General features: G+C 38.9%; 2 protein-coding genes across 4 annotated transcripts; both read right to left on the bottom strand.

The window, feature by feature from the left end:
• Positions 1 to 270: 270 nt before the first annotated feature.
• Positions 271 to 1,789, bottom strand: LOC110114922 (salt tolerance receptor-like cytoplasmic kinase 1). The gene has a single exon (XM_020847966.2). The coding sequence runs from the start codon at positions 1,649 to 1,651 to the stop codon at positions 527 to 529; it is 1,125 nt and encodes a 374-aa protein (XP_020703625.1). The 5' UTR covers positions 1,652 to 1,789; the 3' UTR covers positions 271 to 526.
• Positions 1,790 to 3,761: 1,972 nt separating this feature from the next.
• Positions 3,762 to 19,747, bottom strand: LOC110114926 (membrane protein of ER body-like protein). 3 transcript variants are annotated; one of them, XM_028699619.1, is made up of 10 exons: positions 19,349 to 19,747; positions 16,910 to 17,470; positions 15,667 to 15,828; positions 14,651 to 14,800; positions 6,702 to 6,839; positions 6,453 to 6,593; positions 5,655 to 5,771; positions 5,285 to 5,557; positions 4,652 to 4,713; positions 3,762 to 4,565 (listed from the first exon to the last, which is right to left on the bottom strand). In XM_028699619.1, exons 1-10 carry the CDS (start codon positions 19,572 to 19,574, stop codon positions 4,089 to 4,091), a joined length of 2,307 nt encoding a protein of 768 aa, XP_028555452.1. In that variant the 5' UTR covers positions 19,575 to 19,747; the 3' UTR covers positions 3,762 to 4,088. The 3 variants fall into 3 exon arrangements, with proteins under 3 accessions (XP_028555452.1, XP_020703630.2, XP_028555450.1); XM_020847971.2 differs by having other exon boundaries at positions 3,763 to 4,565; positions 6,453 to 6,599; positions 19,349 to 19,745; XM_028699617.1 differs by having other exon boundaries at positions 3,763 to 4,565; positions 5,285 to 5,554; positions 6,453 to 6,599; positions 19,349 to 19,745.
• Between the last annotated feature and the right edge of the window lie 793 nt (positions 19,748 to 20,540).

The following is a 20,540-nucleotide window of genomic DNA, read 5'->3' as shown; positions in this document are numbered from 1 at the left end:
TTGATTGAAGATGAATCATGCCTTTTCTTAGTTTCACTATATTTTAGAGTGAAAGATGAGATTTTCGGTTAGAGATGCCCTTATGTTTTGGTGCAATTCTGTCATTTTTTAGGGAAATGATAAATACATTTTGGACGTCCACAATAAGACTCCCTGGAAGATCATAATGGGAAATTGGGATTTTTTTTTGCAATTTTTTTCTCGACGGTCTCTCTGGCAACCAGGAGTTCTCTTATCTTTGATATCTAAATGATTACATGTATATTTTGCCATTAGTGAGTCCTATTTGCTCTCACCTCTATAGGACTTATTTTTTATTGATTTATTAATCTTTTGCTTCAATTTTCTCTCTTCTCTAAGTTATTAGTTAATGAAATTGGGTCGTGCCCTTTTCAAAACAAAACAAAATCCTTTCTTTGATTTCTTACTCCCGTCCAGCTACAATGTAGCTTAATACAAATAATTTGCTAATTACCTAATTCTCGCCCGATGGTCCAACATATCGTAAAAACAAAAAAATAATAATTCACGGCTCCGCCGAGCCGTCGGATTTCAAATAAACGGTTGAAGTGGAAGATGGCAAGCTTTCCCTCATAAACCTTATCACCCCCGCCATGGACGGCCGCAGACTAGGCTGGTCGCCGACGCAGAGCGCCGCAAGCCCTAACGCCGCCGCCGCCTCTTCCTCATCGAAACTCCCAGCGACCATCGGATCAACCGCCACCGCTGCTGCTCCTCTCAATGCTGCCGCCGCCAGTGGCGGGCAGCCTTCTTCTGCCGCGATCGCTGGCAAACCGGTAATGAGCTCAAGCAACATCACGCCGAAGCTGTACACATCGCTCTTCTTCGAGAAGATCCCCGTACGCAAGTAGTGTGGGTCGGTATAGCCCGGCGACCCGATTATGGGGTCGCCGGTGCCAGCGGGTTTCACAGCAGCCGAAAAGCCCACCCTAGCCGATCCGAAATCACAGAGCTTCGGCCCTCGCCGTTCGTCGAGCAGCACATTCGCTGCCGTAATGTCGCCGTGGACGATCGGAAGCTCACCACCTTCGTGGAGGTAGTCCACCGCTTCCGCCACGTGGAGCGCAATGCTCAATCGCCGATCCCACGGAAGCGGCGCCTCGCAGCCGACGAGTCGATCGCGAAGAGTGCCGCCGGGTATGTATTCGAAGACGAGAGCGCTGGCGCCGTCTTCTCCGTGGTCGCTGTATCCTATGAGGCGGACGATGTGAGGATTTGAGAGACGGAAGAGGACATCAAGCTCCTGCTTGAAGGCGCGAAGGAGACGCTCACTATTGCCGCTGCGGTGGAGCTTCACGGCGGCTAGAGAGGAATCTGGGAGGCGAGCGAGATAGACGGTGCTGAAACCCCCTTCGCCAATAACATCTGAGGTGAATGAGTTTGTGAACAATTCGATCTCCGCCCATCTGAATCGACGGAACAGGATAGGGCTGCTGGTGAGCCCGGCGGGTGAATCCGGGCCGTAGGCGATGGGAGCGGGTGTTTCGCCGTCGCCGTCGCCGTCGGTAAGACTCAGTCGATTGCCGCAACAGGAAAGTGGAGTGAACCGGCGGAGGAATTTGAGGTATGTGACAGAGGCAATGGTGCTGGAGAGGAGAAAGGCGGCGGAGAGAGCCATGGGGAGAATCATCGTTGCATTCTTTCTTTCTTTCACTGGTTTCTATCTCCTCTCCGTAAATAAAGACCAATAAAAGATCCCATCCCGATTGAGAAATCTGAAAAGCGAACGAAGATGAGAAAGCTGGCGACTTTATTTGGCTGTGCCTTTGCAGCGGAGAACATGGATTTTGAAATCTAAGGACCAATTTGGTTGAAGGTAAAATTAAAATATAATAAATTTTAAAAATTGAAATATTGTAATTAGGTTATTTTTTATATATATTGAATTCATTCAATTAGGATGAATTCAAAATATATCATCTTAAATTCTTAATTAAGAAGCATAATCCAAGCTTATTACTTTGGGCGATAAGGCCATGCAGATGACTCATATAGATTTTCAATTTGATTATATATTTGGTAAAATTTAAATTCAGATAATCTTGAATTTGAGTATGAAAGTTACCAATTAAAACATTGCATAAAAAATTGTGCTTGGCCAGTTGAATTTCTAATGAAAATAAACTTTAAAAATTAAAGTAAAATATATCTAATTTGATCTGAGCTAAAGTCAAGTGTTTTAAGTATGATTGTAAACTTTGGGACATTAAGTGAAAGATCAAATGATCTCTAAATCATTTTTGCTTATAGTCAAATCGAGTATCTTGATACGATGAATCTAAAGAGCTCAAGATCATTTGATTTTGAAGTAATTAAGGCACTTAAATATTAATTAAATAGTATATAATTAAATTATTCAATATGGACTATCCAATAGAGTGTCATGATAATTTGACTAGCTTTGTCAAAAGCCCACTCCCTAAAATAGACTATTGTAACTTGGCTACAACGACACCAGTTGACTTCGTCTCTCTTTGTTGCTAATAGTGTCGACATACACCAACATCTATAAAACCAATGCATGCTTTTGGCATTGGCATCACTTATTAAGCTAATACTTACCATCAGTCACAACATTAATACATGTTATCACTAATAAGGTATTTGCCCATGGTCGACACCAACTTTGACTCCAAAATTAGACTTTGATCTTATATCCTTAAAGGAGAATGAATGAACATGCCACAAATGATCTCTTGAAGATAACTCCAATATATCAAGGCTCATACAACTTCTAACAAAAAATTCATTACCTGCATTTCATGTTTACTATAATATTTTAACATCTTCCCCAATTACATGACAATCATCATTTGTAATTGATAGCATACACTAGTGGAATGTTTCAATTAGTTTGTCCAATATTTTTCACTACTACGAGTAAAAACTCTGGTATCAAACTTCTTTTATTTGTGTGTATGCTAAACCTTCGTAAGAAGCTAAGACATTAAGCGCCAATATTTCATTGCCATCAAAATTCTAACACAACAATTTCAAATTTTTATAATTAAATAGCATGCAATGATTCTTCCTAAACATCTTCAACTAAGGTGAGTACCTTAGAGGGCTCATTCCTTATTCTTTATTTTATATGCAATTATTTAATACAAGGTGCTTAGATTAAGGTTAATTTGGGACGGCTTTTTTATTACTTTTTAAAGCAACTTTTTAGTTTTACTTCAAAAATTAATAAGAAAGATATCCCAACCCAAATCTTAATGAAAATAAAAAAAATAAAATATAAATTTGCTTTAACTGTCATAGAAATGTTAAAGAACGACAGGCAAAAATCCTCAATGGGCACTTCTTAATTGAAGTTCTTAGAGTAACTCGGCACCAACAAAAGACGAAGAGAGTAGCTCCCACGTCCTCCTTGAAAGCTTTTCCTTTCACCAGTAATTGGCAGGTTCTTTTCGCTGAAGGACTTATAAGGAATAAACTAAATATAAAAAATAAAAAATTTAGTTTCTTGTTTAGTTGAGAAGAAATGTAGTTCTTTATTCCTGTGAAATAGCCGTTAGAGGTGGGAACAATTATTTGGTTCGGTGAACGTACCGAACGTACCTCTACGTCAGGTCAGAGGACGTAATAATTGTTCTAGAGGTGGCCACTAAGATCTACCTTCACTTTCAAAAAGAGTAACCCTATTATATCTGCCCTTTATATAGGTAATGGACTCGTTAACCTTCTCAAAAGCAGAAAAAACTTCACCCTTCAGCTTTACTCAACGCCTAGACTTGGAAAATCCATCCCAACAGCAACAGGTGAAGATGCTGACTGCTTACATTTTTATTATTTTTGGATCAACAATTAAGGTTTAGGGAACAGTAATGGCACCAAAAGGTTTTGGACTCATAATCATTCATACAAAGGCGTCAAAACTGAAATTAAACTAACTCAGTAGCTAAAGTCACAAAATTAGACTCGGGCTTCATTTGTGACGGCTTTCTTTTTGCTTCTTAAAGCATCTTTCTAGTACAAAAAATTCAATTTTTACACTATAAAACTGCTTTAAGAAGCAGAAAAAAAGTCATCCCAAACGAAGCCTCAACAAGTTAATTTCATCCTTACTCTGCTGCCCAAGAACTTAGTCCAGAGCTCATACCGAAAAGGTCAATGGAAGGCGGCGGCAATGGCAATGGCAAAGGAGCGTCATGTTCAAACAAACCCAGCTGCAGTAGGAATCTATGAAGCAGCACCCCAGCTACATAGGAAATGCCGGAGGCTGAGAATCCTAGCCCAAGATAATAAAGGAAAGTTTTGATATAAGACTTTGGTTCGCTCACATGAGCCTTTCCAATAGAGAGTAGAGCAATGCAGAGCAGTGAGGAGAAAGCAACTGCAATGGTCTTGTCCTCCTTTAGGTCGCTTTCTCTAAATGAGAAACCATAGATGAGAGGAGGAAGCAGACCAAAGAATAGATATGACATTATGGCTACTGTTGCATGCAAACCAAAGTTTGATTTTCTGCCTAACAGCTTCCAGTAGCGACCACTCCGCTCATCATTTTGAGTTGCAGCTGCACTGCTTTTGAGTTCTGAAAGCTGCAAATGGAGATATGGGAATGGATGTAATACTTAAATACAAATGCTGAATTGAATATCCAAATTGACTATTGAAAGGTTCTTACATCATGTAACATCACAAAGAAACCGCCTATAAGATTTGCCAATCCAAGGGCAACAATATTCACTGCAAAACGAAAGAAATTGGTGAAACTTTATTATATATCTATATATAGTAGAGGTGAAAAACAAATCTCAAAAGCGTTGTTTGAATGCTATTGAGGTTTGAGGCAACAGAACAAATTTGAGATTTGAGGCAACATAATAATACGATTGATCAACACAATCAAATTCCACACATAACACATATCGAGGTTAACATCACAAAAAGTTGTTTCAGCAATCAACTCAACCTTATTTTAAGATTAATTTAATTATGAAAATAAAGTGCATCAAATATTAGTTAAAACGAGAGCATATAACCTACCAAATAAGCCTTTTAATCTTTTTAGAGAAACTGTTTAACTCTCAATATATCTTTATTCAATAACTGATGAGCATCATTGCTCAACAATTATTTTATACTGGCTGTTGTTATAGAGAAAGAAAAGGAAAAACTTAATGCAGAATATATTAAAGTTTATTTTACTTTATGTTTTACGGTTTAACATTGTTTTATAAAACTTAAGACCATAATGGCAGCGAGAGTTGTTCGGAAAGATCTAGAGAAAATTATAAAGTAGAAAATTCATGCTTACATGTTGAGGTCTTAGCACCAGCGGCCGATGATACTACACCAAGGCTGGTAATTGATTCAATCAAACCCCCATATACGATACTCTTTAGAACTTCCCATTCATTTTCTCTTCTTGTTTCCACTAATATCTGATTGCCAACACTAATCTGCACATCACCAACAGGTAGGAATACTGTAGGCTGGGCAGCAGAAATGCTAATGCTTAGATCCTTTTGAGAAGTTCCTTGGGAAGAAGGTTCAACTATTACAATAGGCTTAATCACATCATCATCTGCTACAGTGTTAGAATAAACCAAGAGAGAAACAATTCAAAAGGGAATATAAGTAAATAACGAAGACAGAAGACAACATGTTCCCATTTTGAGTCTAACCATGGGGTAAGAAGACAGTAGCAGGCGGTATTATTCCATCAAAATCATGGTTGTTTTGACCAATTCCTCCTGATATAGGAGGCTTGTTTATGATCACTGGCATGATATCACCATCATCTAGAAAGTAAATTACATCAACAAAGTGCATAAAAACAAACAGAACTCACATCATCTGAACATACTTCATAATATATCACATAACTTGTTTAGGGATCATAAAAAATGATTTTTTATTTTAACGTAATCAGTTGTACAGGAAGTTTGCAGGAAAATAAGAAAATGATATCCATTTTACTGTTTCAATGACGTCGCGAGCAAACAAACTCTGAAACTTTCTTTCCAATAAACCAAATTATACTGCAGCAAAACAAAATTTAGGAAGTGCAGGTTCAAGGAGAGATAAATTTGCAGGCTTCATAAATGTTAGTAATTACAATCAACAACCAACATCATATAACAATAAAAAGCTCACATGATAATGCAGTTTTACTTAATGGAGAAGCTTTGATAAATCTTTCATGCTAGGGAGTGCCTTCGAACTAGCGATTTGATGCTACGGGCTTGCTCAACATAGTAGGTACTAGGTATCATCCGTTTTCCTAATTGGCTGGTGCATGTGATTTTTTATGTAGTCTAGCAGATATATTGGAAAAGGATTTCATGCTATTAACATTATAATCTTCCATGAAGAGTTCATAATGAAGCAAGAGTAAATATTCTTAAATATGTGACGTGTCATCCATGCTGGAATTTATTTTTGTCCAAGCTAATGCTCAGGAGTTCTGAGAAGAAGCAAACCTGAACTGATCTTTAAAACTGTTGAATAATTTTCTCCAGCGTTGGCAGCTTCAGATACAGGTAGAGCTAGGGCGTTCTTACTTTCATTTTGCAATTGATCCCCACCAGATGATACATCAAGCACAATTGGAAATTGAGTTGCTGCTACTGAAATAAATTGTGTTAGCATCTAAAAGAGAAAAGTTGTAATCCATAAAATTGTATCTTGCACGATAAAGGTAACCCAAGTGCAGATCTTCAGAGTTTTACCCGGATGGAGCTTTCCATTGCTTGCATAACTTTCTTCAACTTCATTAGGTACCGGTATTGGTAAAGCTGTAATGCCATGATTTTCTTCTAGATTATGATCCCCACCAAATGAAATCTCAAGATGGGGTTGCAATTGAGCTGCTTCCACAAAATTGAACAGCTTTAGCAACTCACACTATCAACATAGAATTTAAGGGATAGATGAGTCATGCTGGAGGGGGTGCACTAAACAGAGGGCAGGCGAGCAAAGCTCAGTGTTGGTTTAAGAGAAAAAGAGACATCCTTCATCGATTAATAGCAAAATTGAACCCATTTGACCAGATTTCCATTGCATTTGCTCGAGTTGACTTATGGATTATATATGGAGGTCAATAGATAGAAATTCCTTAGTTTGTCTAAGTTTGGGTAATTAGATGTTGGGGACCAGAGGAAATATGATCCTAGGGACATATTTTATAAAATAAACCCAAATTTCAAAAATAAATAATAAATTATCCAAAGCTTCTACATCTGAATATTGCACTGTGTTAACTTGAGAGTGTTGCCTGACATTTTGATGTAGAACTGAGTATGAATGCAATGAATGTTGTAAGATTTTGCACAACTTTTGATTAGAGAATAACGAAGAAAACTACAAGCAGTTAAAACAACGGAATAAAACGTAGGAGGGGTCACGCCCGCTTAGGCTAAGTCACATAACCAGAAATTTGAACATTCAAAATAGATTAGAAAACAACATCATGCCAGAATAGTAGTTTTAATAAAAATCTCTAGTCTAACAATGAGAGCTAGAAGTAAATAGGTACACTCAAATCCTACTTTTACTAAGCTTAGCAATAGCAGGCGGAAGCGTCCTTCGTGACTTCAATCAATTCACAATAAATGTTAGACCTAAGAAACACAAGAGGAGTAGAGAAACTTCGTCAAGGATCGGCGATGGTCCTCCACTCGACGATCTTTAACTGCTCTTCAATAGCTTCCACCAAAGTATCCAAGATGTGTTCGACATAATCTACAACCGTATGGTCGATCCTCGGGTTGACGTCGAAGAAGGTTGAATGTAAGATGAATACAATCCCGTGGTCGTCGTACTTAAGTCCGTACTCGGTGTTGGGATCGGTCATTCATGGATGCTCGATGACAAAGTCTTCCCAAGGATTGCTAATACTCTTGAAGATCATTGACGAGAAGGAAGTTTCTCTAAAAGTGGTGTTGGTAGAAGGAGGCCGGTCAAGGGATGAGGTCGGGAGGTAGGAGAAATAGGTTAAGTGGGGAGAACAAATTGAAAACCTGAAATTAATTTCAGATTTCCAATTGGGAGGAGTTTAGGAATTCAACTTCAATTTGATTCCAAGAGAGAGAGGTGTAATAAGGTGGAGAGAGGAGATTGGGGAGAGAGGGAGAGGGGGCGGGTAGAGGTAGATGGCATGGAAATATTTCCAAACTCAAATACTAGGATTTGGAAAGTAAATAACATAGAGAGGCCTTGAGGATTTCGGCCAAAAGGAGGTGGGATGAAATTAGACTTGTTTCCAAAGGGGTTTAGAGGGATTAGAAAATAAATCCTAATTGATCCCTATAGGGGCCGGCGGCAATAAAGGCTAGGAGGAGCAAATTTTTTTTTTGGGGGGGGGGGGATTATGATCTCTTAATTTGGGCTTAGGATTTAGGAAAGTATTTAATCAAATCCAATTTGAAATTGAAATCCAAATAGATGTAAATTAAAAACTTTCCTAAAATAGATTAGTTAAATTAGGAAAGAATTTGAATTTCAAATAGATTCCTAATTAACTCTAACCAAACTAGGAAACCCCAAAAGAAAGGTGGGAGAGGGGATGGGGCGGCAGCTAATGGGTTAGGGCTGGCAGTTTAGGTGGAAACATGGATGGGAATGTGTGGGGCAAGGGGGTCGGGTGGGCAAGGGAAGCACAGTTTTGGGTGTAGCCAAAGTATAGGAGAGTATGTGGTGATGGAGGAGCATAAAGTGGCCGGCGGCAAGGTTTTGGGAGAACCTTGGTCGGCGGCTAGGTGAGGGAAGAAAGGTTTGCGAGGGAGATAAGGTAAGGAACCACGAACCCGGCCTTCTCCAAGGTTGGTGGGTGATGCGCAGATTTCCCTCTCCAAGGGATCTCTCTTCGATCTCTCAAGCTCTCTCAAGAATTCCAACAAGAAGACACAATTCTCAAATAATCATTCATTCATTCATTAACTTTGAAAAACAAAACAAGGGGCTATAAATAGCCTAGTACATGAAACTCAAGAAATAGAAAGACGAAAATGCCCTCGGGGCTTACATACGACATCCCTTTACTAGAAGGGTACAACGGGAAATAAAATAAAATAAAAACAAGTACAATGACACATCAATAAGAAAATACATGACATAAATCAAAAGTACAATGACTCGATCGTGGCCGTAGATCGGCGGCCCCACCTCTGATAAACCTTCCAAGATCTGATGTCCCCATCACATTTACCCAATAACAAAAAGGGTGTATTCAGTGCATGAGCTTCTCAACATAGTGGGGTCTGGAAAGATGCAACCTTAAGTTTACAATGTAATAGTTATGCTAAATCAACAACGTCCAGCAATTTATCGTAAAACCGATCTCATGGCTTAATAAAGCATATAAATATCACCATAAATAAGATATCACAATAAAAAATGAAGAAAAATCAGTGGCAAAAATATTCAGAGAATTAGCTGGCCAGCAACATTATTTATGGCATTTTGTTTATCTATCTTCTTCGTAATTTCAGATGCAGCAAGAAGCAATGAAGTTTTCTTATTTTCTCAGGTTATTTGTTATATGAGACTGTACTTCAGCATTAGGGAATCTGAAATTAACATTCAGTAGTATGCATCGACAGTTTCAGATGTATGGAAGTAAACAAGAGATCTTTAAGGAGAAAAAAAAAAGAAAATGCACAAGTTAGTGCCAAAACATGTGCTAACAGAGAATCATTTCCATCAAAGAACAAAGACAAAGACAGCTAAGGGATGTTTGGTATTGCTCGGTACAACTCGTTTTTTGGCGGGAATTTGCCTCCGACCGGACGTTCCTCTACGTCCGATCGAAGGACGTAATAATTGTTCATAAAATTGAGAGAGGAGTGCGTAATTTTAAAAACAGCAACCTCCACTACCTCAACTACCGTACTAGAAACGGCCATGTAGCCATCCAGCCGCACATTTATGACAACCCAAATCAATCTGCTGCATACACGTGTAAAGCTAAATCTCTATATATACCTCATGTAATACACAACAGACAATACAATGCTATACAGTAATTCATGAGATTCAAATGGATTTCTCTACTGTGCTTCCTGTACAGGTTTCTTGTTTTGTGCTAACTATTCTTCCATAGCAATTCTTCATGGTATCAGAGCAGGAGATCTCTCAGCAACTCCTGGTCTAAATGGCACAATCGTCTTCCTCATCTCAGGTGGCAGAGCATTGTAAAGACAAGACCTCTGAGCCATCACCCATCTTCGCATCTGTCAAACTGGTTTTAGCTAATATCAAAACCATCGTCCCTCTTCCTCTTTCTAACGACAACTACCCACTGTGAAAATCACAGATCCTCAAGCTTTTAAAAGCAAATGTTCGGTGGTCATTTAGACTCCAGCATCCCCATCCCTCAGCGTCTTCTTCTTCAACAGGACAACACCACCATTGTCAATCCAGCTTATACTCAATGGCAAGTCGCCGATCAGAATCTAGCTGCGGCAATATGCTCAACCATTACAGCCGCAATCCTTCCCTATGTTCTTCATCTGGAAAGTTGCTCGGAGATCTGGTTTACTCTCGAGCTACGACTTCAGGCATCCAACAGATCAAGGGTAATTCAATTGAAAAATGAATTACACAACATCTCTATGCGAGATCTTACAATGCAGCAGTATCTGACCAACATCAAGACCCTCGTCGATAACATCGCAGCAACGGGATCCAATATCGACGGAGAAGACATCATAATGTATACACTCAATGGCCTTCCACCTTCCTACCAAGCATTCAAGACTTCTATCCGAACAAAGTTATCCCCCCTCAGTCTTGAAAACCTGTATTCGCTACTCTTAAGCGAAGAGATTAGCCTAGCCGCAGAGCTAACCCGTGAACAGAACTTTCTAAATACTCACGCTGTGCTGTATACCTATCGCGGTCGCAGAGGAAGAGGACGCTTCTCACCAAGTAGTGCAACTAAAACTCCAACCACCCCGCCTACAGTTTACCAGATCTGCAACAAACGAGGTCACGCCGCCTCTCAGTGTTGGCACAGATTCAACGCTAACTACATTCCATCTTAACCAGCCGCAGCAGCCACCACCAAAGCTCTAATTACAGACACCTCGACCGTTTCCAACGACTGGTACATTGACTATGGTGCAACCTCACATCTGGACAATCTACAACATCCCACTACCTACCTCAGATCGGACAACGTCACAGTCGGCAACGGAGAAGCGCTTCCCATAGCGCATTCAGGTGCAGGCATCCTCCCCACGCCCAATCGTAAGTTGTCTCTCTCCTCTATACACCATGTTTTGAATCTTAAACACAATCTCCTCTCTGTTTCCACTCTTACCTCAGACAATAACATCTCTATTTCTTTCTCTTCATCTGGCTTCATCATCACTGATCTCAAGACTCGTCAAATACTACTCCAGGGACCATGCCGAAATGGGCTCTACAAAATTAACTTGCCTTCCGCCTCCTCCAGCGCTCTTTTAGCTATTTCAGCAAATACACTCTTATGGCATAACTGACTCGATCATACTCACAATCAAGTGCTTCGCACCATCTCCACGCAGCATCAACATCTCAGCATTCCAACTTCTGATTTTCTTTGCTCAACTTGTAAGGTCTCTAAAGGCCATAAATTAGCTTTTACCAGATCTCAAACCCATGTATCTTCACCCCTTCAATTACTACACTCAGATGTATGGGGACCATCCCCGGTTATATCTCACTAGGGATTTAAGTACTACTTGCTTTTAATTAATGAGTTCTCTAAATTTACATGGATGTTCCCAATGACTTATAAAAATGAAGTCACTCCTATTTTCATTAAATTTAAAGCTCTCATTGAAAATCAACTGTCCCACAAAATCAAGTGCGTGCGCACCGATGGGGGCTCTGAGTATCTCAATAGGGAACTCACAACCTTCCTTCAAACCCATGGCATACAACATCAAGTCTCTTGTCCCTATACCCCTGAGCAGAACGGCACTGCCGAGCGGAAACACCGCCATATCATCGAAACCACGCGTGCTTTACTCCACACCGCCGGTCTTCCACCCACATTTTGGCCTGATGCAGCCCTCACTGCCACCTACATTATCAATCGGCTACCCACAGCTACTACCAATCACATCTCACCCCTTCAAACTCTATATAATCAACAACCCAATTATTCCCTTCTTCGCACCTTCGGTTGCGCCTGCTATCCATGGAAGCCACCAGCCCAACGCCACAAACTTGAACCCAAGGCCACCCCCTGCATTTTCCTTGGCTACCTAGATTCCTACAAGGGCTATAAATGTCTAAATCCTATCAATAATAAAATTATCATTTCCAGGCATGTGACCTTTGATGAAACAGCCTTTCCCTACCCTCAACCAGTACCTCAAACTCCACCACCAAACATCCTTACCAATTCAAATCCTAATCCCCACCTATTAACTCCTACCTCCTCCTTACCCCACCATACAGCACCCATACAACCCGCAGCCAACTCCCCACCCATATTACCACCTCAAGTCCAGTCCCCTGCTACATACAATCCTATATCTGCTTCCCAACCCACACCGATAGCTAACCCCAGCCTACCTACCACTCCCATACAACAACCAGCTCCACCCGTCCCCTCTCACCACATGGTCACCCGGCTTCAGACATGTTCCCTCAAACCCAAACAATTCCTTGACCTCTCCCATATTACCACAACCTCTACTCAACATACCACTCCAGACCCAACAACCTTTGCCGAAGCCTAACAACATCCTCATTGGCAAGATGCCATGGCTCACGAATTTGCAGCCCTTCAAAAACAGGGGGCATGGACACTAGTCCCTCCTCCCCCTCAAGCTGCCCCGCTTGGATGCCGCTGGACTTATCGCACTAAATACCATTCAGACGGCATGCTAGCTCACCATAAAGCCCGCCTTGTTGCTCAGGGTTACCGCCAAGAATACGGCATTGATTACAATGAGACATTCAGTCCCGTCACTAAAATACCCACCATCCGCATTCTTCTAACCATTGCCTTCAATAAACATTGGCAAATTCATCAGCTCGATGTGGCGAATGCCTTCCTTCATGATAATCTCTCCGAGACCGTGTACATGAACAACCCCCCGGGTTTGAAAGTCACTCTCATCCGAACCATGCCTGCCTCTTACACAAAGCCATCTACGGCCTCAAACAGGCCCCGAGGCAATGGTTCAATACTTTTTCTACACACCTCATTTCTCTCGGTTTTACTCACAGCAAGTCCGATCATTCTCTCCTCACCTTCACCAAAAATGACACTCAAATGTTCCTCCTCATCTATGTCGATCATATCCTCCTCACCGGCAACAATCCCACAGCTCTCCACAACCTCATCAAAAGCCTAGATCAAAAATTCACAATGAAGCACTTAGGCTCAGCTCACACATTCATTGGCATTCAAATTCACCAACTTCCTCACTGCCTTTTCCTCAATCAAGCATCCTATGCTAACTCCATTCTACTCCGAGCTGGCCTATCTCACTGCAAACCCCTCTCAAATCCAATCTCCACCAAACCAATCACAGCTGAGTTTACCGACTCAGCTCTGTTCGATCCCCATATCTACCGCCAACTTACAGGGGGTCTTCAATATCTCACAATCACTAGACCGGATCTTGCATACCCCGTCAATGCCCTTTGTCAACATATGCATGATCCTCAACCTCCCCACTATCACCTTCTCAAACACACTCTCCAGTACATTCGTGGCACCTCCTATGGCATTCCCATCACCTATGGTTCCCTGCATCTGACATCCTTCTTCGACGCCGACTGGGCAAGCGACACCATGTCTCGCCGGTCCACAACGGGATATTGCTCATTCCTTGGCCACACAATCGTCTCTTGGTGCGTCAAAAGCAACACACAGTCGCACGCTCCTCAATAGAAGCCGAATACCGGGCTTTAGCAGTAGCAACCGCCGACGTTCTATGGCTACGTCGTCTACTTCAAGACTTCGGTATACCACTTCCCTGCCCAACCACAATATTCTGCGACAATGCATCAGCTATTGCTCTCGCCAATAACCTTGTGTTTCACTCCCGCACGAAACACATTGAGATCGATCAGCATTTTATCACAGATCACATACAGAACAATGTCATTACAGTGGCTCCCATCGCCACACAAGACCAACTCGCTGACGTGCTTAAAGCCACTGTCCACGCCCAAATTTCATTTTTTGCAGTCCAAATTGACAGTTCAGACAGAACCGTCCATTTGCGAGGGGGTAAAGACAGCAACCTCCACTACCTTAGCTACCGTACTAGAAACAGCCATGTAGCCATCCAGCCGCACATTTATAACAACCCAAATCAATCTGCTGCATACACGTGTAAAGCTAAATCTCTATATATACCTCATGTAATACACAACAGATAATACAATGATATACAGTAATTCATGAGATTCAAATGGATTTCTCAACTGTGCTTCCTGTACAGGTTTCCTGTTTTGTGCTAACTTTTCTTGCAGGTCTTCCATAGCAGTTCTACAAATTTGCCCAATAATAAGTATGATAAAGGAATATCGTATTGAAATTCAAGCTAATTTCAGGCTAAACTATTTGCATGATGAAAATAAAGAACAGAATAATATTTGATAAAATGAATATAAAAAATTAGTTATACAAGAGTTAAATTGTGTCTATGATTTTAAAAAAGAAGCCGACCTGCACCGTCATTTTTGGATTTCGCATTTTCTGCATAGTTTTGTGTTTCAGATGCAGAAAGAACCAGAGAAGTTGGGTACTTTTGTCCAGAATATCCAATATTAGAAGTAATAGGAGATTGTACTGGTAGCACAGCGCCCGGGATTGGCACTGCAATTTACAAGTTCATAATTAACATTAGCAATGATGCATAGATTCATTATTGTTCATAAAGAAAATAAAGAATTGTTGAACTCTTATGTTGTTTTATTTAGTCCAAACACTGTAGCAATTCAAAAGTCAATGTGCACGTAACAGCGTAAGATAGAGCAGAACTGAAGCTCAAATTGTTTCAATCAATAATATGAAGGAGTGCCAAATGTAGAGAAGTAGAAAAATAGAGAAAAAAACTACTTGAAATTTTATTATTTGATATGTACCACGCATGAAAGTACATGTAGACTTCTCCAACAGTCTCATAATACTGATATGTTACACACAACATAAGCATGGTCATTATTTGTTTAGACAATGTTGGAACTACAAACTTACATATTCAATCCATGAAAGACGATGCTAGCCAAATGTAGAAATCAAATCTTATCTACCATAAAAATCATCAATAAATCTTTTACATCACCCCTCTCCAATCTCCACATAGATAAAGAAGTTATTGCTCTTTTATTTGACAATCAGTTCCTATCAAACAACTCATTATTCCATACTTCCATCTGGTTAAATCATGGAAGTGCTAAGTTTTCAATTTTTAGATACATATAAATTCACTTCCTTCACCAAGTTCTTAAATGCAACCAAAAATAGGTTTGTTAAATCCACTTTATTTTCATATGCCAATGGCCCAACAACCAACCCACCACCTCCAGCTAAAAAAATAGAAAATATTACTTAGATGATTAACTGCTTCCAAGATGCCTAGCATTCAATTAATCTTACCTCATTCCCTTAAAATTTTAACTTTTATTAAGTTCATTTTGTTGAACTGCTGAGGAATCCAAAAATTTATAACAAAGACAAACCTGCTTCATTTTCTTTGTTCCTACTTGACTCTGATTTGAAAATAGAAGATAGCCGGCTCCCATCCTTGGAAGATGATTGTCCTGAGGATTGAATGTTGGGAACTTGCACGTCCACACTTTCCTCCCTTTTTCGGAAGATCCGGAATATATTAAACCCATTTTCTGCATGTAACAATAACAATACATTAAGTGAAAACGTGCCTCTGTAATCTCTCGCATATCATAGTAATCTTATGCCACTTATAATTTATTTGTAGTGCATATCAACTACTATGGTAAGTGAAACGTGCCTCTGTAGTATAAATAATGGAACAAAACAAAATGAGCTTTGCCAGAACAAGTACCATTTTACCGTACCAACAAAAAAAAATTAAGTCGAGTCCTGAAGTACCAATCAGATGCACTGAACAGCGAGAAAAATAAACTATATGTGATTCTCGGATTAGATAAACTTAAATAGATAAATAATTATTTCATATATTCGCCACTGGCCAACAAATGTCGCAAAATCTAATAACATATATGTAGTCCATCAAACAATTCCAATAAAAATATACAAAGAATTCAATTCTCATATTACTAGGATCAAGATGTTTGTTTTAGAGTTATTGAAACCATTACATAATCATATCACTATTATCAAGTGCAAAATATTTATAAATTATAATAAATCCTTATTATTTAAGATATTTTTACTTATGGCATTTTACTTTTTTTACTCAATTTGTTTGTCAATATATGGATAACTTTGCATCAACATATTATTCAATTCAACAATAATTATTGTAATTCTAGCTTTGCAGCAGTTTGGCTGTGAAAAAAAATTACTAATGAATTTGGAAAGTCAGTTAATTTTGTTTATTTTTCAGCATCTTGATCTTCTATATCATCACTGTGATAGGCAGAATTACCATGGACTTCCGTGAATATTTCCATTTTCATCTACTTAATCCATCCTCTGTGCATGTTAAGCCAAGATTCTTTGGTAGGCTAAAACTATGCAATACTTTATATGCTTGCAGTTGTATAAACTAGGGAGTCTTTTAAAGTGAGTATCAAAGGACATGGAGAAGAACAGTGAATTTTCATAAACCAACTCGAAAGATGAATCTCACAAAACTAACATAGCAATTTCAATAAAACTGAGTCATCCAATTGGCAGGAAATCAAATAAACTTCATAATGTTAAACAAACTGTGATCAGGTTGGATTAAAAATGAACAATAAAGATAAAATGCTATACCTGTTGGAATGAAAAAGCTAAAGCATGATAAACATCTGAATACGTCTGGCTCACTATCATGACTTGTTTCTACAATTTCAGTAGAAGTAGCCACAATATTTGGTCTAATATGCAGCTTCTCAGGGCGTTCTTCATATTGAAAATCTTGAACCCTTCTTTTCCTTTTGCGTAAAATTACTCTTTTGGTAATGCAAGAGTGGCAATTAGGACAAAACAAATCATGAGTTTCCTGCTCCTCTAATACCTTCTCAAGGTCTAGCTCTGAAACGTCTAATTTAAACGTCTTTTCAGCCTCACTATGCCCATGACTTTGCGGTTCAGTCTCAGTAGCTGGGACTACTTCATCTTCAACATTTACTACAGAATCCATGTGTGAATTTGGTCCATTTCCCATCTTAATGTGATTATAATCCTGTTTCTCTCCTTCCTTGGGAACACTTTGAAGATCATCCAAAACATCTGTGAATTCTGAATTCCCGTTTTCTAGTTTTTTCCCGGTATCAAAAGACTCTGGCTCTGTTGAATTCAAATTGGTGCCATCCGAGCTACAAAATTTAGTACCTGCAGGTATGCATCAAAACAAGTCATTTAGCATTAACTTCATCCATAAAACCTTCATTTCCCAGAATAAAGTATATGTCTTTACACTATGCTTCGCTGAATCTACACAGAAAATTCAGAAAGTATTCTTTCAAGGTGATAGAAAAGGAAATTTGCTATTTTGCACTTATTAATTTCCAACTTATTTCTAATAAATACAAAGTTATTAAGAAAAAAAGAGAGATAATAAATTGAGACAAAACAATGACAAAAAGTTGAGACAAACTAGAAACAAAGACTTAATATTCTTCTTTAATAGCAATGTTTTTGGGCTATTAGTTTAAGCTTTTAGGCTAATAGTTATGCATTTGCTAGAATATTGGGCCCATGTCATGTCCCTACATGTTTCAACTTCAAAAAGTGATATCAAAGTGTTGTAACATGCAAACTCAAACCAGACTCATGACTAGACCCAATAGCTTACTATGGAATCAAACCAGACCAATTCATAAGTTTAAATTTGTGTTTATTTTATCAGATTTATTTGTAAATTAGATAGAAATTATTATTTTTGGATAATTTTATTAATGACAGATCTTTCCTCGTAAGCACATCAATGAGATTGGTGGTGCCCGAATATCAAAGAAGAAGAGATAAGGAAATCACAGTAAGATCTTATTAGGAAAGTGTGTCAATAGAAACGATAAAAATATATTTTTGATGTTATTTAAAGAATTTAGTGTTATACAAGTAAAGAAACAATTTCAGTGTTAGATATGTCAACATGATAGTTTTAAGGGACATGCATGTAAAGCTCCCTAAATAAGATAACTATCCATTCTCTACTTTACTTGACTACTAGTGTGTGTAAGATTGAAAAAATCCAAGGAAATTGAGATCAATCCTCACTCTAACGACTCGATTTCCACATAAGTGATTCAACCCCATTGTTTGGAAAGGAAAAATGATAGATTCTAGAATGTCAATAACTCCAAAAAATGGGTGGGGGAGAAGAACTATAATAACATAGAGGTCATTTTATTTGATTGATTCTCTAATACTCCCTAATGGAGGGCGAATTATTACGTCCGGACATCCAATCCAGACGCGCCACGTCACCCAAATACACAGGGACCCGATGTATTTTGGTGACGTGGCGTGTCTAGATTGGTGTCCGGACGAATCCGGACACCGGACGTAATAATTTGCCCTAATGGAGAGTGCTTATAGAAATACTTATCTATAGACTACCATGGCCCGATACCACCTATTCATCCAATCTTAATTGATCATTACAATTATGAACCCTATAAGCAAGTCTAAGAAATAATTTTCAAAATTATAGCTTTAACAAGAAAAACTTACCCTTTTTTTTCCTTTTTACTGAAATGGTAAAATGTTGATTTTTCTAGGAAAAAGCCAAGGCTTGGAATCTTAGGTTGGGGAAATTTGGACAAATAATCTTCCAATAGCCTAAACCACATGTAACACTATTACTTCGTAAGTTTTCTTCTTCTCCTTTTTCTACACTTCAAGAATTAAAACTTAACAGAAAGAGCGATTATTATTACGATTTGGTATCAGAAATACATAACAAAATTATATATTTATTTTGTAAGAACTGGTTACCAGAAGCCAATAGACTAGCTAGACATGGAGCAAAAAAGCGAGCTAATAATTAAAAAAAATAAATAGAAATTTCATAATCAACATCGCCGGGCCCGGCGAGGAAATCAGTGAACATCAGCTGGCCCGGCGAAGGGCCCAGATTAAAGAGGATTGCAAAGCCGTCATTTTTCGCTGACAGCCAAAACCTCCATTTCTTTCCTTAAAGCAAAAGGTAGAAACAAAAACAAAAAAGAAAATATGGAAAAAAAAAAGAGCTAGAAGCAGCGCAACCTTGGTCTTCCTCGAGGGAAAAGCTCACGCTATCTTCTCTGCCGGAGGCCTCCTCATCGGCAGCACCATCAACCGCCGTCGCCGCAGCATCATTGCTTAATCTGGGCCGCCGCCGCCGCTTTGTATGGAGCCCACAGTCGCCTTCTGCATCTCCGGAGACCTCCTTCTCCTCCTCCGTCCACTCCTTGACCGGCACTTTCTCCATCAACGCAGAAGCCGTCGCCATCGCCGCCTTGGTCGCTTCTCAGCAGCACATACTGTTTTGTTCTACATTTATTAGATGAGCTGATAAGGTGCAAGCCTTTCTTAATTGCAATAAACAAATAGCGTTGCTGTCTTATTAAATGTTGCTTGAAAATCGAAACATCGAAGTATGGAAAAAAAGCATATTTCGCATTGATCATCAGCCCATGTTAGAAAGCGGGTGAGCCACTGTTCGTGGTGGCTATAAAAATCCTCCTTTCCATTACAAATTTTTGAACAAAGGAAAATTTATTTTAAAACATGCTGATGCGGATTGTTATTTTAATTGTTAGAATGTGGGCGAAGACAAAACTCAAAAGGGTGAGGATAGTATTTTTTTTATTTTAAAATGTAATAGAGGTGATTTATGACAAAAGCTGATATTTTGTCACAAGCGATTGATCCTTTTGATGCCGTTCACTGACGAACAAGGCAATAGATAATGAGATAGAGAGGTAAAGTTTCGAGAGAGAGAGATTGTGCGTGTGTGAAAGTAGAGCAATTATTAGGTCCAGTCAAAATTGTATGTATCTGAATGTATACAGAGCAATACCGAGTGCTCAATACTGAGTTTCAGGTGACGTGGCGCGTGGTTATTAGTTTATGAATGCGTTCGGTGACCGGACGTAATAATTGCTCGTGAAAGTAATGAATGGTGTTGTCATTGAGGATATTTGTAAGACATTGTCAATACATAAATCATTGGATCTATTTATTGAGAATTTAGACTATCAATTAATAAATTTGATATGAATCTGTCTTAATTGGCATAAATGTTCAAAATTGTTTGTGAAGGTAGTAATAAAAATATAATATATATAATAAATTTTGACTAATAAAATATTGAATAAGATTTTGACCAATTTCATTAATAATTTAAGTATATTAGCAATGATAAACCTAGAATAATTAATAAAAAAAGATTACAATCAATAATTAATTATATATT

Source organism: Dendrobium catenatum, unplaced genomic scaffold (genome assembly GCF_001605985.2).
Source record: "Dendrobium catenatum unplaced genomic scaffold, ASM160598v2 fragScaff_scaffold_133, whole genome shotgun sequence".
In the NCBI taxonomy this organism is placed as follows: Eukaryota; Viridiplantae; Streptophyta; class Magnoliopsida; order Asparagales; family Orchidaceae; genus Dendrobium; species Dendrobium catenatum.
This window is presented reverse-complemented; position numbering and strand designations above follow the sequence as displayed.